Source organism: Halichondria panicea, chromosome 15 (assembly GCF_963675165.1).
Source record: "Halichondria panicea chromosome 15, odHalPani1.1, whole genome shotgun sequence".
Lineage (NCBI taxonomy): Eukaryota > Metazoa > Porifera > Demospongiae > Suberitida > Halichondriidae > Halichondria > Halichondria panicea.
In genome coordinates this window covers 3,503,944-3,524,720 of record NC_087391.1, presented here as the reverse complement: position 1 = coordinate 3,524,720, position 20,777 = coordinate 3,503,944, and the positions used below count along the sequence as shown (strand labels likewise).

At 39.8% G+C, this 20,777-nt stretch overlaps 1 protein-coding gene across 3 annotated transcripts in view; it reads left to right on the top strand.

Moving 5' to 3' along the window:
• The window catches only part of LOC135348353 (midasin-like), a 41,050-nt gene that overhangs the window by 6,967 nt on the left and 13,306 nt on the right, over positions 1 to 20,777 (top strand). For 2 of the 3 annotated variants that reach the window (XM_064546529.1, XM_064546530.1), the window contains exons 8-83: positions 294 to 408; positions 474 to 556; positions 615 to 696; positions 756 to 851; positions 901 to 1,004; positions 1,062 to 1,204; positions 1,259 to 1,319; positions 1,383 to 1,497; positions 1,549 to 1,618; positions 2,832 to 2,941; positions 2,992 to 3,128; positions 3,184 to 3,288; positions 3,352 to 3,465; positions 3,552 to 3,623; positions 3,685 to 3,760; positions 3,809 to 4,065; positions 4,123 to 4,301; positions 4,463 to 4,671; positions 4,886 to 5,032; positions 5,086 to 5,227; positions 5,283 to 5,565; positions 5,621 to 5,759; positions 5,828 to 6,094; positions 6,150 to 6,264; positions 6,331 to 6,388; positions 6,471 to 6,757; positions 6,822 to 7,027; positions 7,268 to 7,390; positions 7,452 to 7,514; positions 7,571 to 7,810; positions 7,897 to 7,992; positions 8,042 to 8,113; positions 8,168 to 8,272; positions 8,323 to 8,460; positions 8,898 to 9,026; positions 9,074 to 9,236; positions 9,313 to 9,426; positions 9,482 to 9,632; positions 9,721 to 9,837; positions 9,886 to 9,970; positions 10,042 to 10,147; positions 11,812 to 11,939; positions 12,028 to 12,146; positions 12,201 to 12,228; positions 12,906 to 13,098; positions 13,166 to 13,247; positions 13,299 to 13,414; positions 14,781 to 14,914; positions 14,970 to 15,112; positions 15,169 to 15,298; positions 15,349 to 15,484; positions 15,541 to 15,761; positions 15,807 to 15,911; positions 15,958 to 16,127; positions 16,231 to 16,651; positions 16,702 to 16,893; positions 16,944 to 17,159; positions 17,217 to 17,273; positions 17,322 to 17,430; positions 17,489 to 17,531; positions 17,580 to 18,058; positions 18,112 to 18,196; positions 18,510 to 18,636; positions 18,702 to 18,797; positions 18,862 to 18,956; positions 19,015 to 19,112; positions 19,171 to 19,290; positions 19,341 to 19,456; positions 19,511 to 19,615; positions 19,669 to 19,815; positions 19,872 to 20,013; positions 20,098 to 20,150; positions 20,203 to 20,296; positions 20,351 to 20,438; positions 20,489 to 20,588; positions 20,641 to 20,756. In XM_064546529.1, coding sequence (XP_064402599.1) covers positions 294 to 408; positions 474 to 556; positions 615 to 696; positions 756 to 851; positions 901 to 1,004; positions 1,062 to 1,204; positions 1,259 to 1,319; positions 1,383 to 1,497; positions 1,549 to 1,618; positions 2,832 to 2,941; positions 2,992 to 3,128; positions 3,184 to 3,288; positions 3,352 to 3,465; positions 3,552 to 3,623; positions 3,685 to 3,760; positions 3,809 to 4,065; positions 4,123 to 4,301; positions 4,463 to 4,671; positions 4,886 to 5,032; positions 5,086 to 5,227; positions 5,283 to 5,565; positions 5,621 to 5,759; positions 5,828 to 6,094; positions 6,150 to 6,264; positions 6,331 to 6,388; positions 6,471 to 6,757; positions 6,822 to 7,027; positions 7,268 to 7,390; positions 7,452 to 7,514; positions 7,571 to 7,810; positions 7,897 to 7,992; positions 8,042 to 8,113; positions 8,168 to 8,272; positions 8,323 to 8,460; positions 8,898 to 9,026; positions 9,074 to 9,236; positions 9,313 to 9,426; positions 9,482 to 9,632; positions 9,721 to 9,837; positions 9,886 to 9,970; positions 10,042 to 10,147; positions 11,812 to 11,939; positions 12,028 to 12,146; positions 12,201 to 12,228; positions 12,906 to 13,098; positions 13,166 to 13,247; positions 13,299 to 13,414; positions 14,781 to 14,914; positions 14,970 to 15,112; positions 15,169 to 15,298; positions 15,349 to 15,484; positions 15,541 to 15,761; positions 15,807 to 15,911; positions 15,958 to 16,127; positions 16,231 to 16,651; positions 16,702 to 16,893; positions 16,944 to 17,159; positions 17,217 to 17,273; positions 17,322 to 17,430; positions 17,489 to 17,531; positions 17,580 to 18,058; positions 18,112 to 18,196; positions 18,510 to 18,636; positions 18,702 to 18,797; positions 18,862 to 18,956; positions 19,015 to 19,112; positions 19,171 to 19,290; positions 19,341 to 19,456; positions 19,511 to 19,615; positions 19,669 to 19,815; positions 19,872 to 20,013; positions 20,098 to 20,150; positions 20,203 to 20,296; positions 20,351 to 20,438; positions 20,489 to 20,588; positions 20,641 to 20,756 — 10,278 coding nt within the window. The remainder of the gene's footprint in view (positions 1 to 293; positions 409 to 473; positions 557 to 614; positions 697 to 755; positions 852 to 900; positions 1,005 to 1,061; positions 1,205 to 1,258; positions 1,320 to 1,382; positions 1,498 to 1,548; positions 1,619 to 2,831; positions 2,942 to 2,991; positions 3,129 to 3,183; positions 3,289 to 3,351; positions 3,466 to 3,551; positions 3,624 to 3,684; positions 3,761 to 3,808; positions 4,066 to 4,122; positions 4,302 to 4,462; positions 4,672 to 4,885; positions 5,033 to 5,085; positions 5,228 to 5,282; positions 5,566 to 5,620; positions 5,760 to 5,827; positions 6,095 to 6,149; positions 6,265 to 6,330; positions 6,389 to 6,470; positions 6,758 to 6,821; positions 7,028 to 7,267; positions 7,391 to 7,451; positions 7,515 to 7,570; positions 7,811 to 7,896; positions 7,993 to 8,041; positions 8,114 to 8,167; positions 8,273 to 8,322; positions 8,461 to 8,897; positions 9,027 to 9,073; positions 9,237 to 9,312; positions 9,427 to 9,481; positions 9,633 to 9,720; positions 9,838 to 9,885; positions 9,971 to 10,041; positions 10,148 to 11,811; positions 11,940 to 12,027; positions 12,147 to 12,200; positions 12,229 to 12,905; positions 13,099 to 13,165; positions 13,248 to 13,298; positions 13,415 to 14,780; positions 14,915 to 14,969; positions 15,113 to 15,168; positions 15,299 to 15,348; positions 15,485 to 15,540; positions 15,762 to 15,806; positions 15,912 to 15,957; positions 16,128 to 16,230; positions 16,652 to 16,701; positions 16,894 to 16,943; positions 17,160 to 17,216; positions 17,274 to 17,321; positions 17,431 to 17,488; positions 17,532 to 17,579; positions 18,059 to 18,111; positions 18,197 to 18,509; positions 18,637 to 18,701; positions 18,798 to 18,861; positions 18,957 to 19,014; positions 19,113 to 19,170; positions 19,291 to 19,340; positions 19,457 to 19,510; positions 19,616 to 19,668; positions 19,816 to 19,871; positions 20,014 to 20,097; positions 20,151 to 20,202; positions 20,297 to 20,350; positions 20,439 to 20,488; positions 20,589 to 20,640; positions 20,757 to 20,777) is intronic. The other variant, XM_064546531.1, reaches the window with a different exon arrangement.

Sequence of the window (20,777 nt, the reverse complement as noted above, 5' to 3'; positions counted from 1 at the left end):
AGCAGTTGGCGTACACCAGGCCCTCTTGTCTCGGCAACAAGGAGAGGAAGTGGGGGCGAGGCTATTGTAGGTACACTTTTCTACTGCACGAATTAATTTTTGTGGGCAGGCTGATTTTTCACGAAAGTTTTACCTACGAAAATGTAGGCGCCCTGAAATCCATGCAAATGCAGTGCACGTAATGAAACAAACGAACTTCATAAATTACGAAAATCAATTTTTACCGCACAAAAATTACCCGCTGTACGATAGTAGACAAAGCAGTGCAATAATTATGTTTTTTTTTTATGCAGAACATTTCGTGATGGATCTCCCTTGTTGTCTTCGTCATTTGCTCTGCTGCACCTGCTGAGTCAGCATTCCACAATTTTCAAAGTATCTCCGATTTCAAGCATATCTGTTGGACAAGTAAGTCATTGTAGTTGATGGCCAGTCATGTACAGCATAAATTGTATGTCGTTCCGAATTCATAGATACTTGCAGCAAAGCACCCCGACCTCTCTCAGTTTATTGTGACACTCCTCTCTGCTGTAGAAGGAATGAATGTTCATATCAGGTATGTGTTTGCTAATCATTACTGTGTGTGTGGATAATTGTGACTGTATGGAAAATAGGCAGCTGTTGAAAGTTTGCGATCGAGTGTCCCCGCAAGTATACAATGGTAGAATAACCTCAGTGGAAGACTTCATGCTGGAGGTAGCACATTTCTGTCGTTTGTTATTGGTCATTGGTGTTTAAATCCATTCCTCCATTAGGTTATTGACTGCTTGTGTGGTTCCTTGAGTCTTCCAGATAAGGAAGTATTAGCTGTACAATTTGGTTCTCTAGTGGGGGGAATCAGCAAAGAAAAAGTATGGGGACTTATAACGTGTGTGTTCTTGGTGTTACATTTTTTGGCAGATCGAGCAACTGTGTAGAAGTCACAGACCATCTGTTCAGAGGTCACCAACCACTCTTTCTGTGGGGAGGGCTAACATAATCAGATTGACTCCTTTCAATCCAGAGTAAAATAATATTTGTGTGCCTGTGTGTGTGTTGGCCTTCACATTGTTACCATGCAGATTATGCTTTGCCCACACATCATCATCCCTTCGCCTCCTGGAAAGTGTATGCAGGTGTGTACAGATGAATGAACCGGTATTGTTGGTAGGAGAAACTGGGGTAGGAAAGACAGCTGTTGTCAACTATCTTTCCAAAGTGACAGGTTGGTAATTCCCAACACACATACCTATAGTGATAGCTTTCTCCCGATCGGCAGATAATCGATTGGTGGTGTTTAACATGAGTGAGCAAACTGAGAGCACTGACTTGTTAGGAGGGTGAGTATAACTACTGTTTGAACATTCCGGGCTGCACATGACGTTGACCTTTGTTTGTCCCAGGTTCAAACCACTCCAGCTGTCTCACCTGCTAGATCCTGTGAAGGCGGAGTTCGAGACTTTGTTTCATGCAACATTTTCGTTAAAACAGAATGGCCCGTTTCTCTCAAGCCTGCAGGTAAGAAACTATAAGTGCTAGATTCTGAAAAAACTGGCAAGTCCATTCCAGGAAACATACAGTAAACAAAATTGGAAAAAACTTTTGAAACTGATGTCACACTCTGTGGAATCAGCTCTCAGTAAGTATTCTGGTACATGCATATGCTATAATATCATACCGGTATTATATTTGTACTATTTCCCAGTTCCTAGGCCCATTTTTCACTAAAGGCCGAAACATAATCGTATATACCGTATTACTAGAATGTTTTGCGAGTAATAAACATAATTATGCGAATTTTGCGAAGGTTAATCAATTTGCAACAATAAAATTGCAAAACCTAAATTATTACTAGTAAATGCAAACGATCCTTGCCAAATCGCAATAGTTAGATCGCAAAGAGTCAAATTTTCTGCTGATTTAGCTCATTCGCAAAGGTTTTTCATCCGCAAAATATTCTAGTAATACGGTATAGCATGTGCAAAATATTAATTTCATGGAGGGCCCTTTTGAAGCCTTTTCAGAATTATACGGTTATGATGCAGTGTATTTTTGAGTTTTTATGCCTCGAGGCGTAGCCGCACGAGGGATACGGTAAAGGTAACTGTGTGTGTCGGTGTGTCTGTTCCAGCTGTCAACGGTTGCAATGCGACGAAAACTAACAGCTTCTATAGGCTTCTAGCCACATTCTCCTGGATTTTGATATGTGATTAGCAAACTAAAGCTTCTTTCTCGAGTTATGGCTAGTTTGACTCACATTGAAGCCTATTGCAGTCTCTTCAGAATCTTTTATAGCATCATCCGTTCACACTATGAGTTAGCCTTGCACTAAAGCGCTAGCTTTTTGTTAGCTACAAAAGTCAGAAAAAATCTGTTAAACAGCTAGCTGTAGCCATTTGTGAACTTGATCTCTTTGCAGCAAGAAACTACAACAGCGCATTCATCATAGGCTCTACTAAGTATACGTACATCAAGCTTCATGGATCATGTTAGACAGATATACATCAACGAGTGATGATTCTTTTCATGAAGAGCCAGCTAGCTACAGCAGTCCTGTTACTGAATACATGTACTCACCAATTGCGAAGGCGCTTATCCCACAAAATGTCTCTGTCCTTTCAACTTTTGCGATGTCTGGTCTAATTTACTTATAACAGACATTGTGTCAGAGCAAAATATTTTTCTTATTGGGAGACTGCTCATAGAGTTAGCTCTGTGCTAGAACGCAAGTATTATAAAAAAAAAGACTGCAAAGCATCACTGCCAAAATATGCAACAACCATTAGTATAGCTATAGAAATTTAACTCTATTCTTTGGCCATGTTCCCCCTCACGTATGCTTGCATGTGCAGGCAGTGGTGGGAGTTTTATCTCAGAATGGAAGAAGATGGCTAAGACTTTGGGTAAATTTCAGAAACAACTCGCCAGTTCCCGTTCTACCTTTGCCTTTGACTTTGTGGAGGCAAGTTGAACATGGTGCAATAATTTTTACAATCATTCCAATGCTGCCAGGGTGCACTCGTTGAGGCTGTCAGAAGTGGCTCCTGGATCCTTCTGGATGAGGTTAACCTAGCTTCGTCTGAGACTCTACAGTGCCTGAGTGGACTGTTAGAGTGTGCAAATGGTTCCTTTCTTTTACCTGAAAAACTGTAAGTGTTTTGGCATGGCATAATAATTTATGTTATTCAGATTATTTGCTTACAGAGAAGCGGGTGTTGTGAAGCGTCATCCAAACTTTCGTCTTTTCTGCTGCATGAATCCAGCCACAGATTTTGGGAAAAAGTCACTGCCCTACAGTGTACGCAATAGGTGCAGCAGATTCATTTATCATCAATATACATGTAATTATATTGTTTGAATATCTCTATCCAGACTGACTGAGTTCTATGTGGATGAAGTTCAGGACTCGTCTGATCTTAGGCTCTTAGTGCACACATACCTGCAGAGCGTGTCTCCTCCGTCAAAACTTGTGGAGGGCATCATTAAGTGAGTGTTCAACATAGAACAAAACCATATGCTCCTGGTATAAGTAACAGCTGCATAATAATTATGATTTTTTCTCTTTTGATCAGACTTCATCTCAGTATGAAAAAACTTGCTGAAAGCAGGTTGCAAGATGGCACCGGTCGGAAGCCCAATTACAGGTTAATTATAATTTCATTTGATAGTGAGCTGTTACTTTAATTATACTATTTGCCTTTTCAGTTTGCGAAATCTTTGTAGAGCTCTCACCTATTGTCGTCAGATGTTCTGCGGTAGTCTGCTGAGATCAGCCTATGAGGTAGCCTTTTTCAATACTAATTTGTTGCTGATCCACTCTGTGTACTAGGGCTTTTGCATGAGCTTTCTCTCAGAAGTGCGAGGTGACTACCATCCACTCATCATGTCACTGATTAGTCATACATTATCGGTGTCCAAGACGTGCATCTCTGCTCCTATTCCTCCCCCAAATACTCGTGGCTACATTCAAGTGGAAGGGTTTTGGTTGTATAAAGGTTCAATGCAGGCATCCGTTCCAGAAGAGTATGTACTTACAGAAAGTGTCAGGAAGAACATCAAAAATATGGCTAGAGTTGTATCTGCCAGGTACAAGCCCAAAAGAAGAGTTTCTTTGTGTTTAATCTCTCTACCTATTAATTCCAGGTCACTGCCTGTGTTGCTTCAAGGTCCCACATCCGCTGGCAAAACCAGCATGGTTCAGTACCTTGCCCGAACTCTGGGCCACAAGTGTGTAAGAATCAATAATCATGAGCATACAGACTTGCAGGAATATGTGGGCATGTACACTGCCAACAGTCAGGGACAGCTCGTTTTCCAGGAGGGTATGTATGTTAATTATTGCTGTTCTATTCTACTTATACTGTATGTGCATGTATATGTATATAATTATAGCCTTGAGTTTTTAGAACGCTAATAAAAAAAAAAAATGGTGTCTCCTTTCAGTATGATCGAGGATATGAAGTTGTTTGTTTTTATGACATAGGTGTGTTGGTTGATGCCATGAGACATGGCTACTGGATAATTCTCGATGAGCTGAATCTTGCACCTACTGAAGTGCTCGAGGCACTGAACCGAGTACTTGATGATAACCGGGAGTTGTTTATCCCAGAAACACAGGAGCTTGTCCAGGCTCACCCCAACTTTTTGCTCTTTGGCACTCAGAACCCCCCTGGGATATATGCTGGCAGAAAGGTAAGGTGTTTATTATGCCTTGAGGCGTAGCCGCACAAGGGATACACGGTAAAGCTGACTGTGTGTCTGCTTCAGCTGTAACTGCTCAACGGTTGCAATGCGACGAAAACTTTATTCATACAATTGTTATAATTCATTCGCGACGTTGAATTTTTATTAAGATGCTTGCATGTACATGTACATATAATGCCATATATTGATGTCCAAATTGCAGGTGTTGTCAAGAGCTTTTAGAAACAGGTTTATAGAGCTGCACATTGAAGACATTCCTCCAGATGAGCTGGTCACAATCTTGCATCAACGCTGCTCATTACCGACCTCATATGCCAAAAAAATGGTGGATGTTATGAAAGAATTACAGGTGTGATAAACAATTAATTGAGTATTTTGTTAATGCTTTATAAACTCGTGTAGATGGTTCGATCTGAGTCGGGAATATTTCATGGCAAGCATGGTCTTATAACATTGCGGGACTTGTTCAGATGGGCGGAGAGGTATCGTAGATCTAAAGTCACTAACAAGTTCTATGATTGGGAGCAGCAGTTAGCTGAAGACGGTGGGTGGCGCTATTTATACTTCTTAAAGTTGTTTACTGTTCTATTTTATACTAGGATACATGCTGCTTGGAGGACGTCTGAGAACTGTAGATGAGCAGACAACTATTTTGGAAGTTGTCCAGAAACATTTCAAGAGAACAGTAGACCGATTGAAGCTGTTCGGCTTGGATGAAGGGTGTGGTAGTTTGGCTAGTGCAGAGACCCTTGCTCTCCTCCACTCAACCTTGCCTGAAGACTTTCAGCATCTGGTGTGGACTGACGAACTGCAGAGCATGGCTGTGTTAGTTCACCGTGCTCTCTGCTTTGATGAGCCTGTACTTATGGTGGGAGCCACAGGGTGAGATATCTATGGCAATGTCTATTATGTTAATTAATTAAACATGAAAACCTAGATGTGGAAAAACATCTCTCTGTCAGCTACTTAGTGCTTTGCTTGGTCGCCAGCTCTTCTCTGTCAACTGTCACTTGCATACTGATGCTTCAGACTTTCTTGGTGGTCTCAGACCTGTAAGGAGCAAACATACTGAAGAGGTGAAGTTCAGAGTCGTGTGATTTTGTCTCGCATAAACAATATTGTTGCTACATCACACATGTTATAGAGAGAGTCAGGTAATCCAGGACTGTTTCAGTGGAGTGATGGTGTCGTAATTCAAGCAATGAGAAGTGGTGGGTGCCTGATGATTGATGAAATCTCTCTTGCTGGAGATGCAGTGCTCGAAAGGCTCAACTCCATTCTGGAGCCAGAGAGGAAACTGCTTGTGAGTGAGAGAACCCGTTATGAAGGTGAAGTATACGAAATATCTGCTAGCCGTGGCTTTGCCGTCCTAGCCACCATGAATCCTGGAGGAGATTATGGCAAGAAAGAGGTTGGTGACGTCGTTGAAGCATACGTGTATGTAGGTTAATAATTTTTCATGGCAGCTCTCTCCAGCACTGAGAAACAGAATGGTGGAGATATGGTGTCCAGTTGCTGATTCTAGGAAGAGTTACCAGTTAATTGTGAAACACAACCTACTCTCACATTTCTTGAATGATGGTAAGCCTCCCTCCCGCTGTTAATGATAACTGTCCTTTAACTTCGGTAATAAACTTTTGGATGTAGCTGTTCCTTGGAGTGATCTTATTTGTGAAGTAGTGGAGCATCTGAGAGATTTTTCAAGGTATTATTACTTGCATGATTCACGCCTGTGTATGCACGCACATTCATCTGCTTTATGCCTTCTTACTGTTACGTCTATGTAGAGTGGCAGTTAGTGTTCGGGATTTACTCACGTGGGTCACGTTTATGAACAAAACTAGTGGCTACCTTTCACCACCTCAAGGATTCTATCATGGAGCACATCTAGTCTTTGTGGATGCCCTAGGCTGTGGCAGCTCTCTAGGTGCTGCCGACCTTAAGAAAGACGCTCTTGACTACCTATTGTCCATACTCCAGCAGTGGTCGTGTGTGTTGAGTGAGGTGGATTGTACTAAAGTTGTAACCAGTGATGATAAACTGTTTGGTGTATCACCTTTCTATATTGAAATAGGTAAACACATGCAATAGTTTTACATCATGTACATGTGACATAATTATGTTTCCTGTTGCTGTAGGCGCGGAAACTTCCAGTCCACTGTGTGACTACTCCCTTTCCGCTCCTGGCCCTTCTGAGAACTTGTTTCGGCTATTACGTGCCATGCAGCTGGGTAAACCGTTATTGTTGGAGGGACCACCAGGAGTGGGGAAGACAAGTCTTGTCACCTCTTTAGCTACTGCCAGTGGTCACAGGATTGTGCGAATCAACTTGTCAGAGCAAACAGTAAGACCTAGCTAACTCCTTCGCTTCATTCTGTATACCCATATTTTTAGCTGAAAATTATACAGTACACTTCTTATGTGTAGTTTGGCAAGGTTTTTTGTTTGGCTCATATGTACAGTGTATGTAGTGTAAGCTAGAGGTCGGCTAAATAATTATTGATAAAAATCTGTAAATTTGTTGTATTGTTGTCCCTCTAAACTTTAGCACGTCACATGTACAGTGTGTTTGTCTACCCTGCAGGACATCAGTGATCTGTTTGGAACTGACCTACCAGTAGAAGGTGGTGAGAGTGTTCAGTTTGCGTGGCGTGACGGTCCTTTCTTAAAGGCTTTGAGAAGAGGAGACTGGATTGTCTTGGATGAGGTGATGTTACACACCATACAATGTGTTTTGTAATACTTTTTGGTGATATTTTGTTCCACAGATGAACTTAGCGTCACAGTCTGTCTTGGAGGGTCTGAATGCTTGCCTCGATCACAGGGGTGAAGTATGTCATCCTGTTTTCGTCTTTATGTGGATTTTACTGTTCGTGTTATCTTGCAGGTATTCATTCCTGAACTGGGGATGCACTTTGTGGTCAAGAAGTCAAGCCGAATATTTGCCTGTCAGAATCCACTCCACCAAGGAGGTGGCAGAAAGGGCCTTCCCAAGTCTTTTACCAACAGATTTACGCAAGTGTATATTGACAAATTGAGTCCCTCTGATCTCTTGCACATCTGCACTCAAGTCTTTCCTGAGTTCAGCAGGGAAATGTTAGAAAGAATGATCACCTTTACTTTTGAGGTGTGCCTACGGCTTTTTAATTTTTGTCCATGATAATTATACTGCATGATAGTGTTATAATTATCGATGCATAACTGTACTTGCAGGTGGACTCCCTTGTTAAGTCTGATTCAGGTTATAAACTGTGGGAATTTAACTTGCGTGATGTACTGCGGTGGTGCGCTCTAATGAAGAGACATAAGGTTGTCGCATTGTACATGGCATATCTTACTGATGGGTTTATGCTTACAGGTTCAAGATCCCAGCCTTTATGTCCGAATGCTGTACAGCTCAAGACTAAGACGAACTGAGTTGCAGGAGAAAGTATGAATAATTATATTATATCTAATATGCTGTTGCTATGATAAATTGTGGCAGGTCCATCAACTATATTTGGATGTCTTCGAGGTGACTGAAGGCTCTGAGCATAAATTTCCTGCTGCTTTGGGGCAGTATTTCCATGTATCCAGCGATACAATACAGGTACTTTTTCCAGGCTATGTAAACCTTTAAAGTGTTTATTGTGTGTATAGGTGGGATGTGCTCTGCTTCGAAAACAGAACTTTCACTCTGTGGACAATGAGAGTGACTCAATTGCTCCTCTCCACTGTCAAATGCAACCTCTAGAGGTTCTGGCTCACTGTGTGGATATGGGATGGATGGCTATCATTGTGAGGACTGCTATATTTATGCCTAGGTTGCGCATGCGCAGCGAGGTATATGGTAGGGTGTCTGTGTGTGTAGAGTGCTACAGCTGCTCAGTGATAAGAAGTGCAAGTAATAGTTAATTTCTATAGGCTTGACGCTTCAAGTAACGTTTTTTTGGATTGCAATTAGTGAACTGCAAAAATTAATAATGCTTTGTTCTCGAGTTACGGCTAAGTTTGAAGGCTATTGCAGACTCTTCTGACTAGCTATTCTACTTAGTATGGCTGGTCAACCATTTCCTACCCTTTCACTATTTCCTGCATGCAAGTGTTTCATAGCCTGAAGTGGCTAGTACTGCATGTGTAGCTTCATTGCTTACACTGAGGTATCAGCACCAGTGGTGCTTTCGTTTATGTAGTTTCATGTTGTGTGGATACAGTATACATAATTATACATGTAGGTGGGAAAGTGTTGTACTGGGAAGTCAAGTATAGTGAGGTCGCTGGCTCGTATGTGTGGCCACAAGCTCTTGGAGCTCCCTGTGACCAGTGTGACCGATACCACTGATCTTCTTGGAGGTTTTGAGCAAGTAATATAAATTCCGTTTTAAGATTGTACATCTCAATAGTTGTACAGGTAAATTTACGAAGACACTGTGTAAATTTGGCCAGCTTGACTTTGGATACGACAGAGTGTTTACTGTCTAGTGCCAACAACAACTGTGAACTTCTACAACAACCCACAGTGGATACTCTCAAAACTATTGCCAACGAACTTCGCCATAATTTTTCACCAGCAGGCAAGTGATGATAACAACAAATTATTATGTGTGGTAGCTAGTAATTTATAATTATTTATTGTCAATGTCATTGTAGTATGTGATGTTAGTGGAGACAAGCAAGTTCTTCTGAGCCAGTGTAAGAAGCTAAAGCTTCTGGTTAAAACTATTCAGCGTTTGACAAAGTCCACCGATGTCTGTTTGCTCCATGGTAAGTTTTTCTTGCAGGTTCAAGTGTCACTGTTACGTACATTTTGTTTCAACAGACATGAGCGACGTTTTGTTCAATTTGGAATCTCTTCGTAAAAAAATCAGTGGCTCTGAGTCTTCTGGACAATTTGAGTGGGTGGATAGTGTTCTAGTTGAAGCTGTCAAGTATGGTCACTGGCTGCTAATCTCGCATGCAAACTTTTGCAGGTAAGCAAGTCCGCCACCAGGTCCTGTTTCACACTTAGTATTATACCCTTTATTGTTTTCCCATTACACTAATTCTTTCACCATGTAGTCCTTCTGTGCTGGATCGGTTGAACGCTCTCCTTGAGCCTGGGGGTGTTCTGTGTCTGGATGAAAAGGGAATGATAGGTGACAGTGAGCCTTTGATTCAACCTCATTCTGACTTCAGGTGAGCCTTTGAGGTGTGCATGAAGCCATTGTTTAAACCTGTCTATAGACTTTTCCTTACAATGGACCCCTGTCACGGAGAAATATCACGTGCAATGAGAAACAGAGGAATTGAAGTTTACATTCATTCTGAGGTATATATATATATAATAATTGTGGAAGTCTTTATAGAAGTGTAGGTGTCACATTAACTATTCTCTTCCAGGAGAGCTTGCTTAACAGTGCTAAATTTTCGGAAGATTTGAAAACTCTTCTACACTTGAAAACATCTTTGCATCCGGGTTCATCTACTCTCAGTAGACTTCCTACGTGTAAGATGTTATCTATAATTATATGAAACGTTGTAATTATAAGTAATTAATAATAAATTAATAATAAATTTTATTGCTTTTTAATAAGTGCTGACATCAGCGTTTTACATTCAAATTGCACAGGAAGCGACTCATCACCGACTGTGCAGATATTTTTCCATATTGCACACCCGGAAGTATTATTGCACACTTCTTATTGCACACTAGGAAGTGATTATTATTTAGAATAAAACGTTTTCAGCAGTGAGAGAACAAGAAAAACATAGTTTACACACTTATAATCATGCATTGCAATGTTTATCAGTCTCTTTTCTTGTTTTCTGATGCTCTGTATCACTTTTGTGCTCTTTTTGCAGTGAAGCTGAGGGTCAGGAGGTTGTCAGTGTTCATATGTAATGCATCAAACAGGCATCAGTGTTGGGAGTGGGTGCTTTGAGCAGAGTATTGCACATGTAGAAGTGTACTGCACCACCATATATTCAGGCTTGTATAAAGTCGTTTTGGCTTCAAAAACGGTTGTCACACTTTTCTTCAGTTACAGCGGTGCATGTTTCCTCTTCTGATACACTGGAGCATGATAGAAAGCAAGCACATGCTGTTTATCCTTCAGAACTATCCATTTTCAAAACGGGTTGCTGGTTGTCAACGTTTTTCTTGTCTTTTTTTCTTGTCTGTTCTCTACAAAATCTTTAAGTAGCCTTCTGCAAGCTCTCTTGGTGTTCTAGAGTCTTATTTCTTTGTCTAACTAGCTGTTTTCTTTCTCTTAAACTCGTCTTCAACTGGGAGAACTCAATTTTGTTGCTACGCATTCTTTTGGTTGATAAAGCAACCGCATGTTGTGCATGCGCAGATTCAACCTGCATTTTGGTTGCCAAGCAATAAATGCATTATCCCATGGATACTGATGATTATCACTCGTCCGTGCCTAGTAACTGTCACTCGTGCCTTGCAGGCACTCGTGCAGTTACTGGCACAGACTCGTGATAATCTTCAGTATCCATAGGATAATATCATAATAATTATTAATATACCCAAGTGAGAGGTACCGTGTAGGGAGTTATTTTCATACATATTATTATGGTGGAAAGTTTGATTTATTTTGTTTTGTAGAGCATCATACAAACTACAAAATTATTCCACCGCAATACAATCAACGTAGCTATCCTGGGCTGTACGAATATTTAAAATCCGAAATATTAATTGGGTATTTCATACGAAAATTCGCACCGACGAAAATTACCTGCTAGACTGCTACAGTGGCTCATAAAGAGCTTGTATAGGCTTCTAGTCCGGTTTTCTTGAATATCAATTTGTGGATTTGCAAAATAATGCTTCGTTTCTCGAGTAGGTTTGCTTGGAAGCCATATTATTGTAGCAGTACTGCGTAGCAAAACTTGTCTATAGAATGCTATAATTATACTCTACTTAGTAGTTAATAGCTACTGGTAGCTGCAGGAGTGAGAAAGGAGCTGCGCTTAGCTGTTTTATGCAACCATTAATTGTATGGACTTTGAACTTTGGTATCCTTTTTCGCTACAATAATTATTATAAATTTATTAGCTAGATGTAGTAGGTCATGCCACTATATATATAGCCTCCACCGAGGCATCAGCACCCGCGGTGCTTTTATTTATACTGAAAACTTAACATTTATATTTCTTTAGGTGTGATGAAACCACAACAGATGATTAGTTTAGTCCGTTGTTCCCTGTTGCTGAATGAAGGGGATTGTACAGATATCGACGGTTATTTCTTTGTTGAAGCTCGAAGAATACTGGGGTTTAGTGAGCTGGTAGGTCAAATTTTACTATAAATCTTGTGAGTACTGCTATATTGTATGTATATTTATACAGTAGTAAAACATCCGTCATGTTGTGCAGGATACAACTGCTGAATTGAATGCTGTCTCGATTTGCCGGCCAAGCTCATACACAAGTTCTTGGCTCTTTTCCCAGCATATTCGCTGTATATCTAATCGAGATTTTTCTGTTCTACTGAGGTTAGCTAATAATTCATACGTGCATGCATATACACTTAATTTTTTTGTTTGTAGCACATGCCTGGAAGACAGCACTACTGTTGTAAGTTACGAAAGAAGGATTGATAAAATAATATTATTATTATGTAGCACTGTCTGTTGCATTTTTAGCATCCATGTCCTAACGTCAAAAGTATATAATAGAGAAGAGAGTATTGAATGTAGGCATACTGTACATCAGATGTATGTGGAGAGTAACGTCACTTCCTTAGTGGGTTTTGAACTATGGCAAATGCTTTAATAGCAAATGCAATGTCAGGCCTAGCACGTGCAGTCAGATACACCAACTGCAGACCGGCTAGTATCATCTACCATTATTATGGATGTTCATGTTACATGTGTATGAAGTGTTAATTAATCCTTTATTTACATTATACTTCTGCCATCTACCGTATAGCGGGTAATTTTCGGGGGACAAAATATTTGTGGTTCAGCAATATTGAGACATTTTGTGGGTAATATTTTCGTGGTTGCTGCTTGCACTGCAGGTAAATGTAGGCAAGGTCGCTTCATTCGTGGGTAAAATATTTGTGGTCAGACCTCTAACCACGAAAACCACGAATATTTTGCCCCACGAAAATTACACGCTATACGGTATATACCAAGATAATTATTTCTACACCTAGTAAGTGCTGGTAACTTCTTTTTTTTTATCACTTCTCCTGAGTACTCAGTTTCTAAGTGAAGGAAATAATTATGCTGCGAATCGTGTGTGTACAGGCTGTGAATGCTGCGCTGGAGGTATTTGTGTGTAGCTCTTCTTCAGCTGAAGCATGCTACAGAGTGCAGCTTCTTCAAACTTTGAGTAAAGTGCTCTGGAACAGTGCTTACCACAGTATTGTGTTAGCCTGGATGAAAGTTCTAAACAGAGCTGTGTCAACTCGGCCCTCATCACCAACAACTCTCTTCAACGGTGAACCATTATAATTTTTGGTGTACATGCTTCATAATAATTATATATACCTTGTGTTTCTGTACAGGAATCAAAATTTTACATCTGTACCCTACCAGCAATCCCTTGTTGTCCCTAATGGAAAAAGATCTTGATCTTCCCCTCGCAATGTCAGTGAACAGCATTTCCTATTATGTAGAGTTTATTATGGCTATTTATAGGTTGCCAGTGTCAGCGGAGTTGATTGTGTTGAAGGCAAGTGTAGAGAACCACAACAAGGAAGCTTCTAATATGTCTTCAAGATCTATCCTGCAATTGTCTCGCGGAGTCTATTATGGCAAGTTCTATAAGTCTAGTACAGTGGGACCTCCATAAAACGGACACCATTGGAACAGCCTTTTGGTCGTTATAGAGAGGTGGTCTTTGTTGAGAGGTTTCGATTGCCAACCACATGTATGCTCTCGTTTTAATGATTGTGCCATCTTAGCAATAATTTTCCGTGCTAATTGGTGTGGCTGTCCGATCAGGAGGTTATTTTCATTTCTAAAAGGGACTAGAAAGCTGCTCGTTCTACGGAGTAGAGAGGTGGCTGCTCCTGAGAGGTTGCTAGATTTACATTGAAGTCATTGTATAGTTTCAATCCGTTCCTGAGATATTGACCGTTTTATAGCGTGTGGTTGCTCTTTGGAGGTGGTCGTTAATGGAAGTTAATCCACTGCTGTACATTATAATTATTTGAGGCGAGTACTCAGGTCACCTTCAATGATTGCTGAATCTGCAAAACCTAAGCTCCGCCCACACGGTCACCATGGTTTCTCTCATGCATTCATTCTCAAGTGAATTAAGGACAGGGCTGGTCCTTCAATTCTTGCTGATTCAGCTAAAACAAAGCTCCGCCCACACTTTACCAGAATATTGCATCTCAAACCGCTTATCTTCGGAGTAATTTTAGTGTAGTAGTTAGTTCTAAGGTTAGTACACACACTAACATGCGGAAGAAACCGTTCTTTTCGTGAGGTGCAAAATTTCGCGTTTTTCGAGGGCAGACTGAAGACGCGAAAATTAAAACAAAACCCATGAACATTTCTGCTGAGGACTCGGGAGCCAAATTTAATAGCGAAAATTTCTCGCTGTACAGTATTAGCTTTTACATTAAAGCTAGAAAACTATGTTTTGTAGAAAATGTCACCTTTAGTTAAGAAACGGCTCCTTCCGCATGTTAGTGTGTGTACTAACCTTAGAACTAACTACTACGCTAAAAAGTAAATGGTTTAAGGAGTGTTCAGGACTCCGGAATTAGAGCTAAAGATTTAAGCTGAGATCCATTAATTTTTTACACAATTGCTGTTAAAAAGTGTGGGCGAACTTCGTTTAGCTGAATCAGCAATAATTGAAGGACCCAATCTTTACTTCACCTGAGAAATACTTCAACGCAAATGCCCCTTTTTCTGTTAGTTTAGAGAATTGACTTAGTCGTTGTTTAAAACACCCTCTATAGTAAAGCTTGTAAGGCAATATATATAACTAGGTCTTTGCATGTGTTGCCTAGAGTTCTAGTTGTGTACTTCATGGAACTTGTTACTCATGGAAGAAAATATTGTTGTTGCCTGGGTTGTAGCTGCTAAGGTTAGGGGTTGGGGCTTGTGGGGGTTGGGGCTTGATTAGTGAAGATTTATTGTACGTGCAACGTTGTGTTATTGTAGGTTCTCTGATCAAGGAAAGTCTGCCACATGCAAGTTTAATGTACTTGCAACCATTTGTTGAACAAGTATTGATAGTTGTGAGTGATCTATGGCTCAATGACGAAAATCTGGTTACAGCGGAACAACTTCTGACAGTAAATCATTTTCTATACTATTTTTATGAAATATACAATTTATAATTACTGACAGGTTCACAATTTCACTGATTGGCTGGCTGTTTTGTTTGTCATGTGCTCCACGCCTCAGTCATCACTTCCAGATCTTATAAGCAGCTGGGCTTTGTTCAGATCTGAAGGACTGTCTCTGATGATGCCTCAGCTGGAATCACACTGGTGACAGACATTTTTAATGTGTGTACAAAATTAATAATCTGTGGTGTGTCCAACAGCAATTGGAAGACACTGAGCACCCTGCTTGAAAACTTAAAACCTCTGGAAGACTGCATCAAAGGGTCAAAGATATACAGTGTTTGCCGTACCAATCTGTTTGGTGTGGCAGTGGGTCACTCTTCTATTCCCGTGAGTTAACAGGAAATGTATAGTTTCAGTAGCTATTAATATTTTTACAGGGTAATGTTATGCAAGAAGACTGTGAGATAAGAGCCTCCTCATCTCCAACTGAAGTTTTTGCCATGCATCCTCCAGTTGTAGCTGAATTGCGGTTGAACAATATTCAAGGATCCGACATGAAATTCAAATATAGAGGTGAGCATTAATTACACTTTTGCAAGCTACGGCTGTGGTACTAATGTGTTTTGCAGGCATAGTAGCTCGAAACAACAACAAAGTTGCTGGACGTTTCATTCCACTAAAGCCTGTGCTCATGTTTTTGAAGTCTTTGATTGTTAAGTTGATGCAGAAGTTGCAAGTATCAAGAGATGATGTCTTTGCATGCTTGAAGTACTGCTTGAGGCTGGATTCGATTTCTCTAGAATATTTGCAACCATTGGCTCACTTTTGCTTGCGAAATACTGCTAATGACGTAAGTTAAACACATTTTAGCGCTGACTCCTGAATAATTATATAGCTTATTTTTGTGCAGACTGGAGGAATTTTTTGCAATACGGTGCGAAATCTGTTCAATGTGTTCTTCATTCCTGTTGAACCATCAGAACAGTTCCTGTCAGAAGGAGTAAGTTATTAGCGTGATAGTTGAGTTTTGATCTTTATTTTCTCAGAGCTTCCTGACTGAAATGTGTTTCAGTTTTTTCACCAGCAACATATCTCGAGGGTCTCTGTCCACAATCTCCTTAAAGAACCTACATGCTACAAGGGATGAGATGAACAATATTCTGCATTTCTTGTGGCTTCATGAGAATTCTACCGTTTTTTGTCCTGTGTCAAATCTGTGAGTTGTATTTATATATTTTTTTATTTATAGTTGTATTTGTGTATTGTATTGTTGAATTGTGGATGCGCATATCATATCTGTTTGTAATGTTCATATCCAGGAAACTCACTTCTAAGTTGATACGATCTTTACTTGATGCCCTTGTACAAACTGTTCAAATAACTTCAACTCTCATCCACGATGATGAACATTCACCTGTCATTCATGAGCCAATAGAATTCATCAACGAAAAAAAATTGCTTGATATTTGTGCAAAAGCTGCTCAATCATTTAGTGGACACCTCAAAGACTACGGAGTTATTGAAAAATGTTTTCTAAATGTATTCCATCTTATTCGGAAGGTAGAAGACACTGTGAACTCTCAGGAACATTGGCATGTAGTTGCACATGAACTTGACTTGCTGATTAATCTTTTCCTTGCGATGGCATACCTGGGTGTTGCATATTCTGTTCTACTTACTCCATCTTTCCTTGATCCCATTGCAATGCAGGCCGCACAAAAAGATTGCCATCAAGCTGTGGTTAGTGTCCTGCTGTCATTTTAATCTGTTCGATAAAATGATTAATGCAGGTGCATAGAAGTCGAAGTTTGATGAAGTGCTGGGACCAGTATTTATGTCGTATGGTTGGTCCAACGTTCGAAACTATCAACTCCCATCGATCTGCTGTGCCACCGCTGTTGAGTCAACTGTGTAGAAGACTGACTGTTCAGACGAACGATGCCAATAAATGTCAGTTTACAGGAGTGAGAGACAATAAAAAGGTTTGTTATAACGTGGCTATTGTAGCTCTGAATTTTTTAGACCATTATAGTACTCTGAACTTCATCAAGTGACCTGTGACATACAAGAGACACTGTGTTCACCTTTGCAAGTCTTTAGTATGCTTGAAGGGAACGACACTTCTAAAATGATGCTTGCTAAAATTAACTCGTGGGAAAAAGCAATGATTGGGGCTATACAAAAACTAATGGCCGAGTACAGCGACCTGTCAGATGTGGTTGACCCTTATTCTATGGCTCTAACACTTGTAAGTCACCTTCATGTTGTTAGTATACGTATATCAGAGTCTATTCTGATTCTTCAGATTGTTCAGGGCGTGAAGTCTATGTCGGTTATAAAGGCGCACCAGCAGACTTTTAAGGTATGCTATATTTTGATGTAATACGTTTGTGTACATTTTAATATGCAGGTATGTCAGCTGGACAAGGTTCAGCATGTACTGCAGTATCCTATGAATGTCGAGTTTGAGTCTCGGTTAAGCTGGTTGCAAAGCCTCATATCTCTACTAACATCACATGGTTAGATCTTACTGTCCTCTGAGCTTTCAGATAATATTATGTTTTTTCACTGTTGCAGGGATGGACAACTCTACGGAAATAGATGTAGCTCTTCGTCAGAAGTATGCGTATTAAATGACATGTGTCACATTTATAATTGTTTTCAATAGGTTGCTCAATTTAGTATTGTCTGCCTGTAAGGACTATCTAAAACATTCTCACCGAAAAAACGAACAACTCAGACATTCTATCTTGAAGTTGCTGAAATACTTTTGGGGTTTATGGAAAAATGCACAGCAACAAGCTCAGATTAAAGCAATGGAAGCAGAATCACTGTATAAAATAAAAGAACACGAAATTCAAAAGTTTGACGATGACAATGATGATAAACTGCTTAAGGAGCAATTTCCATCTTATGATTACTTATTTTCTGATGAAGCTGTAGTGGAACAAACTAGTTCTGTCCTTTCTGATTCGGGACAGTCAGAGTCAGTGGCACTCCATGACGCTGACATTGTTAGCGTCTGTGCTCTTCATATGCTTTTGCATGGTAGAGAAACATTGCCTCAGTCTGATTATTCTCAATCCCCTGCAATTCAATTGTATGAGGTATGCAGTCTTCTTCACTCACGACTCGGTTTGATTCCAGGTGGGGTATTGTACTTAATTATAGTGCTGTTACTCAGTATTCCCTTGCCTCAGGACTTGGAACAGACTTTTTTCTTCATGGTGCCCACATCAGAATGTTTGCATTACGAAAGAGTGTGGTCGTAAAGACAGACTCCAGGTTATTAGTTTATAATGCATCCTTCAAAGCCCTGAATTTCATTATTCGTAGGACATGGTTGCGTGGGTTAATTGTCAAGAGATGTGCCCATAATCTTTTAAATACCTATTTTCAACTTCAATTGCCTGACATGTAGTGTACTAAGGCCTAATAGGTGTTATTTTTGTCTTAGAGGTGATTGTAGTATCAACTTTCACTGACCGGTATGGGCATATCCAAGGGTTTGCGTATAATTATACTTCCTAAATTTAGCCTAATCATCAATAGTTGCCTTTTAGAGATAATATAAATCGAGCGTCTAAATTTATTGCAGTCACATTAATGTCTACAAGGAAGGAAGTGTTGCTGAAGCTGAGAAATCATTGCCAGTCATAGAAATGATACTAACTCGAATCAGTGAATTGCTTCAAGATTGGCCAGAGAACCCCATATTAGTTCAGGTATAATTATTCAGTATTATAATAATTATTATACATCTATAATTATTATTTTAATGGTACCACAGGTTGCAAGTGTATGTGAAAAGGTTTTGTCAATGAGCGTTGAAGAGCCCCTAATGAAGCTGTTGAGTGGGTATGAGTGTATACTATCTAAAGCGCAGGTGTGTCATATCCCATAATGATAATTGTGATTATAGTGATTATAGTTGTCATGTTTTCACGTAGGAATGGGAGGCGTATGCTAGCACTGGAGTGTCCCTAAAGTCTGAGCTAGATAGGCTGGTGGAGATTGTCCTAGAGTGGAGAAGAATTGAATTGAGGTAGTAATCTCAAGCTCAAGTTTGCATACTTTGTTGTCTTGTTGTCTTGTCCTTGTAGCTACTATGAGAGGCTCCTTGAGTCTTACAAGAGAGAGCTAGATTCAGGCGTTTCACGTTGGTGGTTTCACCTATATGGCCTTTGTCAGGAGGCACCAGGTAATGGCAATTTGAAGTGAAGGTGCTGTTTAGTGACTGTGTCATGGATTATATGCAGATGATGATTTGGATGGCTTTACTATAACTCTCCAGTCGTTTGTAGAAAAGTCATCACTAGGGGAATTCTGCAGCAGACTTCTACTTGTCAGTACATTTCGAGCGGATATGCTTGTGAAAGGTATGGATTTTTCTTGTTGACCTATGTACCTGTCTATATCTTTTATATAGGGCGGTATTCTGTCTCAGATGTGTTAGGCAATGTGCATCAGTACTACAGTCAGTTTTCAGCACATGTACTTTCTGCTATGGAAAAACTTACATCTGTGGTTGTAAAGGATTTTAAGGTATGAATGAAAAGGAACAATGATTGCAAAATACCGAATTTTGGTGCTTCTCAGAATCAATTGCAAGTAATGAGGTGGAATGATGGCTCTTACTGGTCGGTGAAGTCGTCAATTCGGAGCAGTCACAAAAAATTACTTACTCTGATGAAAAATTATCAGGTAATTATCTTCAATGAAGTCATTTAATGTGTATTATACTACACTCACCACAGGAAATTTTGACTGAACCAGTGCTGCCTGTTCTTACGGAAGTTTCTCTACCAACTGAAGGTAGTCTATCGACAGAAAACAAGTTTTCATTAGTTAATCTGATTGACAACGCTGTTGAGCCCAAGACAATTTTTGTGAAAAGTTTTGATGTAAGTAATAATTATTATAGTTGTATATTCAATGTCGTATTTTGTTTGGGTTGCAGAATATTGAAGGCCAGATTTTGTACAAGGAAGAAGAACTTATAATAAATGCTGATACTGCTTTGAAGAGAATGTCAAGTATTATTTGCAAGCTTCGTAACAGCTTTAGCACAGACTGTGTTAAGCGAATTGATGATTTCACAGGTAGAACCATAATTGTCATCAGAAATTAATTGATTATCTGTGTACTTTAGTTTGGGCAGTTCATTCAAATGTCTCTATGTGTAGGTGAAATTATAGTTACTGTAGAAGATCTCGCGTCTAATCACTTCCTGGAAAATGTTCGTTACTTTTTTTGGTAAACAATTTTGACCTGTTGAAAGTGCATTGTAGGTGGAAGAAGAAAAACGTGAAGCTACGATAAAAGCAAGACAGTCTCTGAAACGTAAAATGCTTAGTGATTTGTTCAAAACACTGTCGACTGAAGGTATGTGAATGGGTCTGTCAATGTCTCGTTTCCCTATTTTACAAAATCATGCAGGCCTGTCTTTCAAGAAAGGTCTTGACTCCTCTTCGAATTTCACTGTTAAAAAGATTATGCAGCTGCCATTTGAAGATTGTGCAGAGTTGTAAGTGAGATTGCCCAAGTCTAATTGTATGTTTTTCTCTTGTCTATTAGTCCAGCTGCAGGCTTTTTATGGAACAAAATGAATGAGTATTATGAACGGTGCATTGCTAGGCTCATGGTCGTACAAAATGCGTTCACTAGTCCTTCCAAGGTTTGGACAAGTGCTGAAAATTTCAAATACTAAACCTGATTTGTGTTTTCAGGATTTAAATTTGCCCCAAGTTCAGAGATGTAAGGGGCTTACTCATGACCTGTTAACTTTAATTCTGAGTCACCGGATTCAACTTATGAAGGCTCTTAGAGATTACAAGAAATTGATGTAATGTGTAGTTTTCTAAGT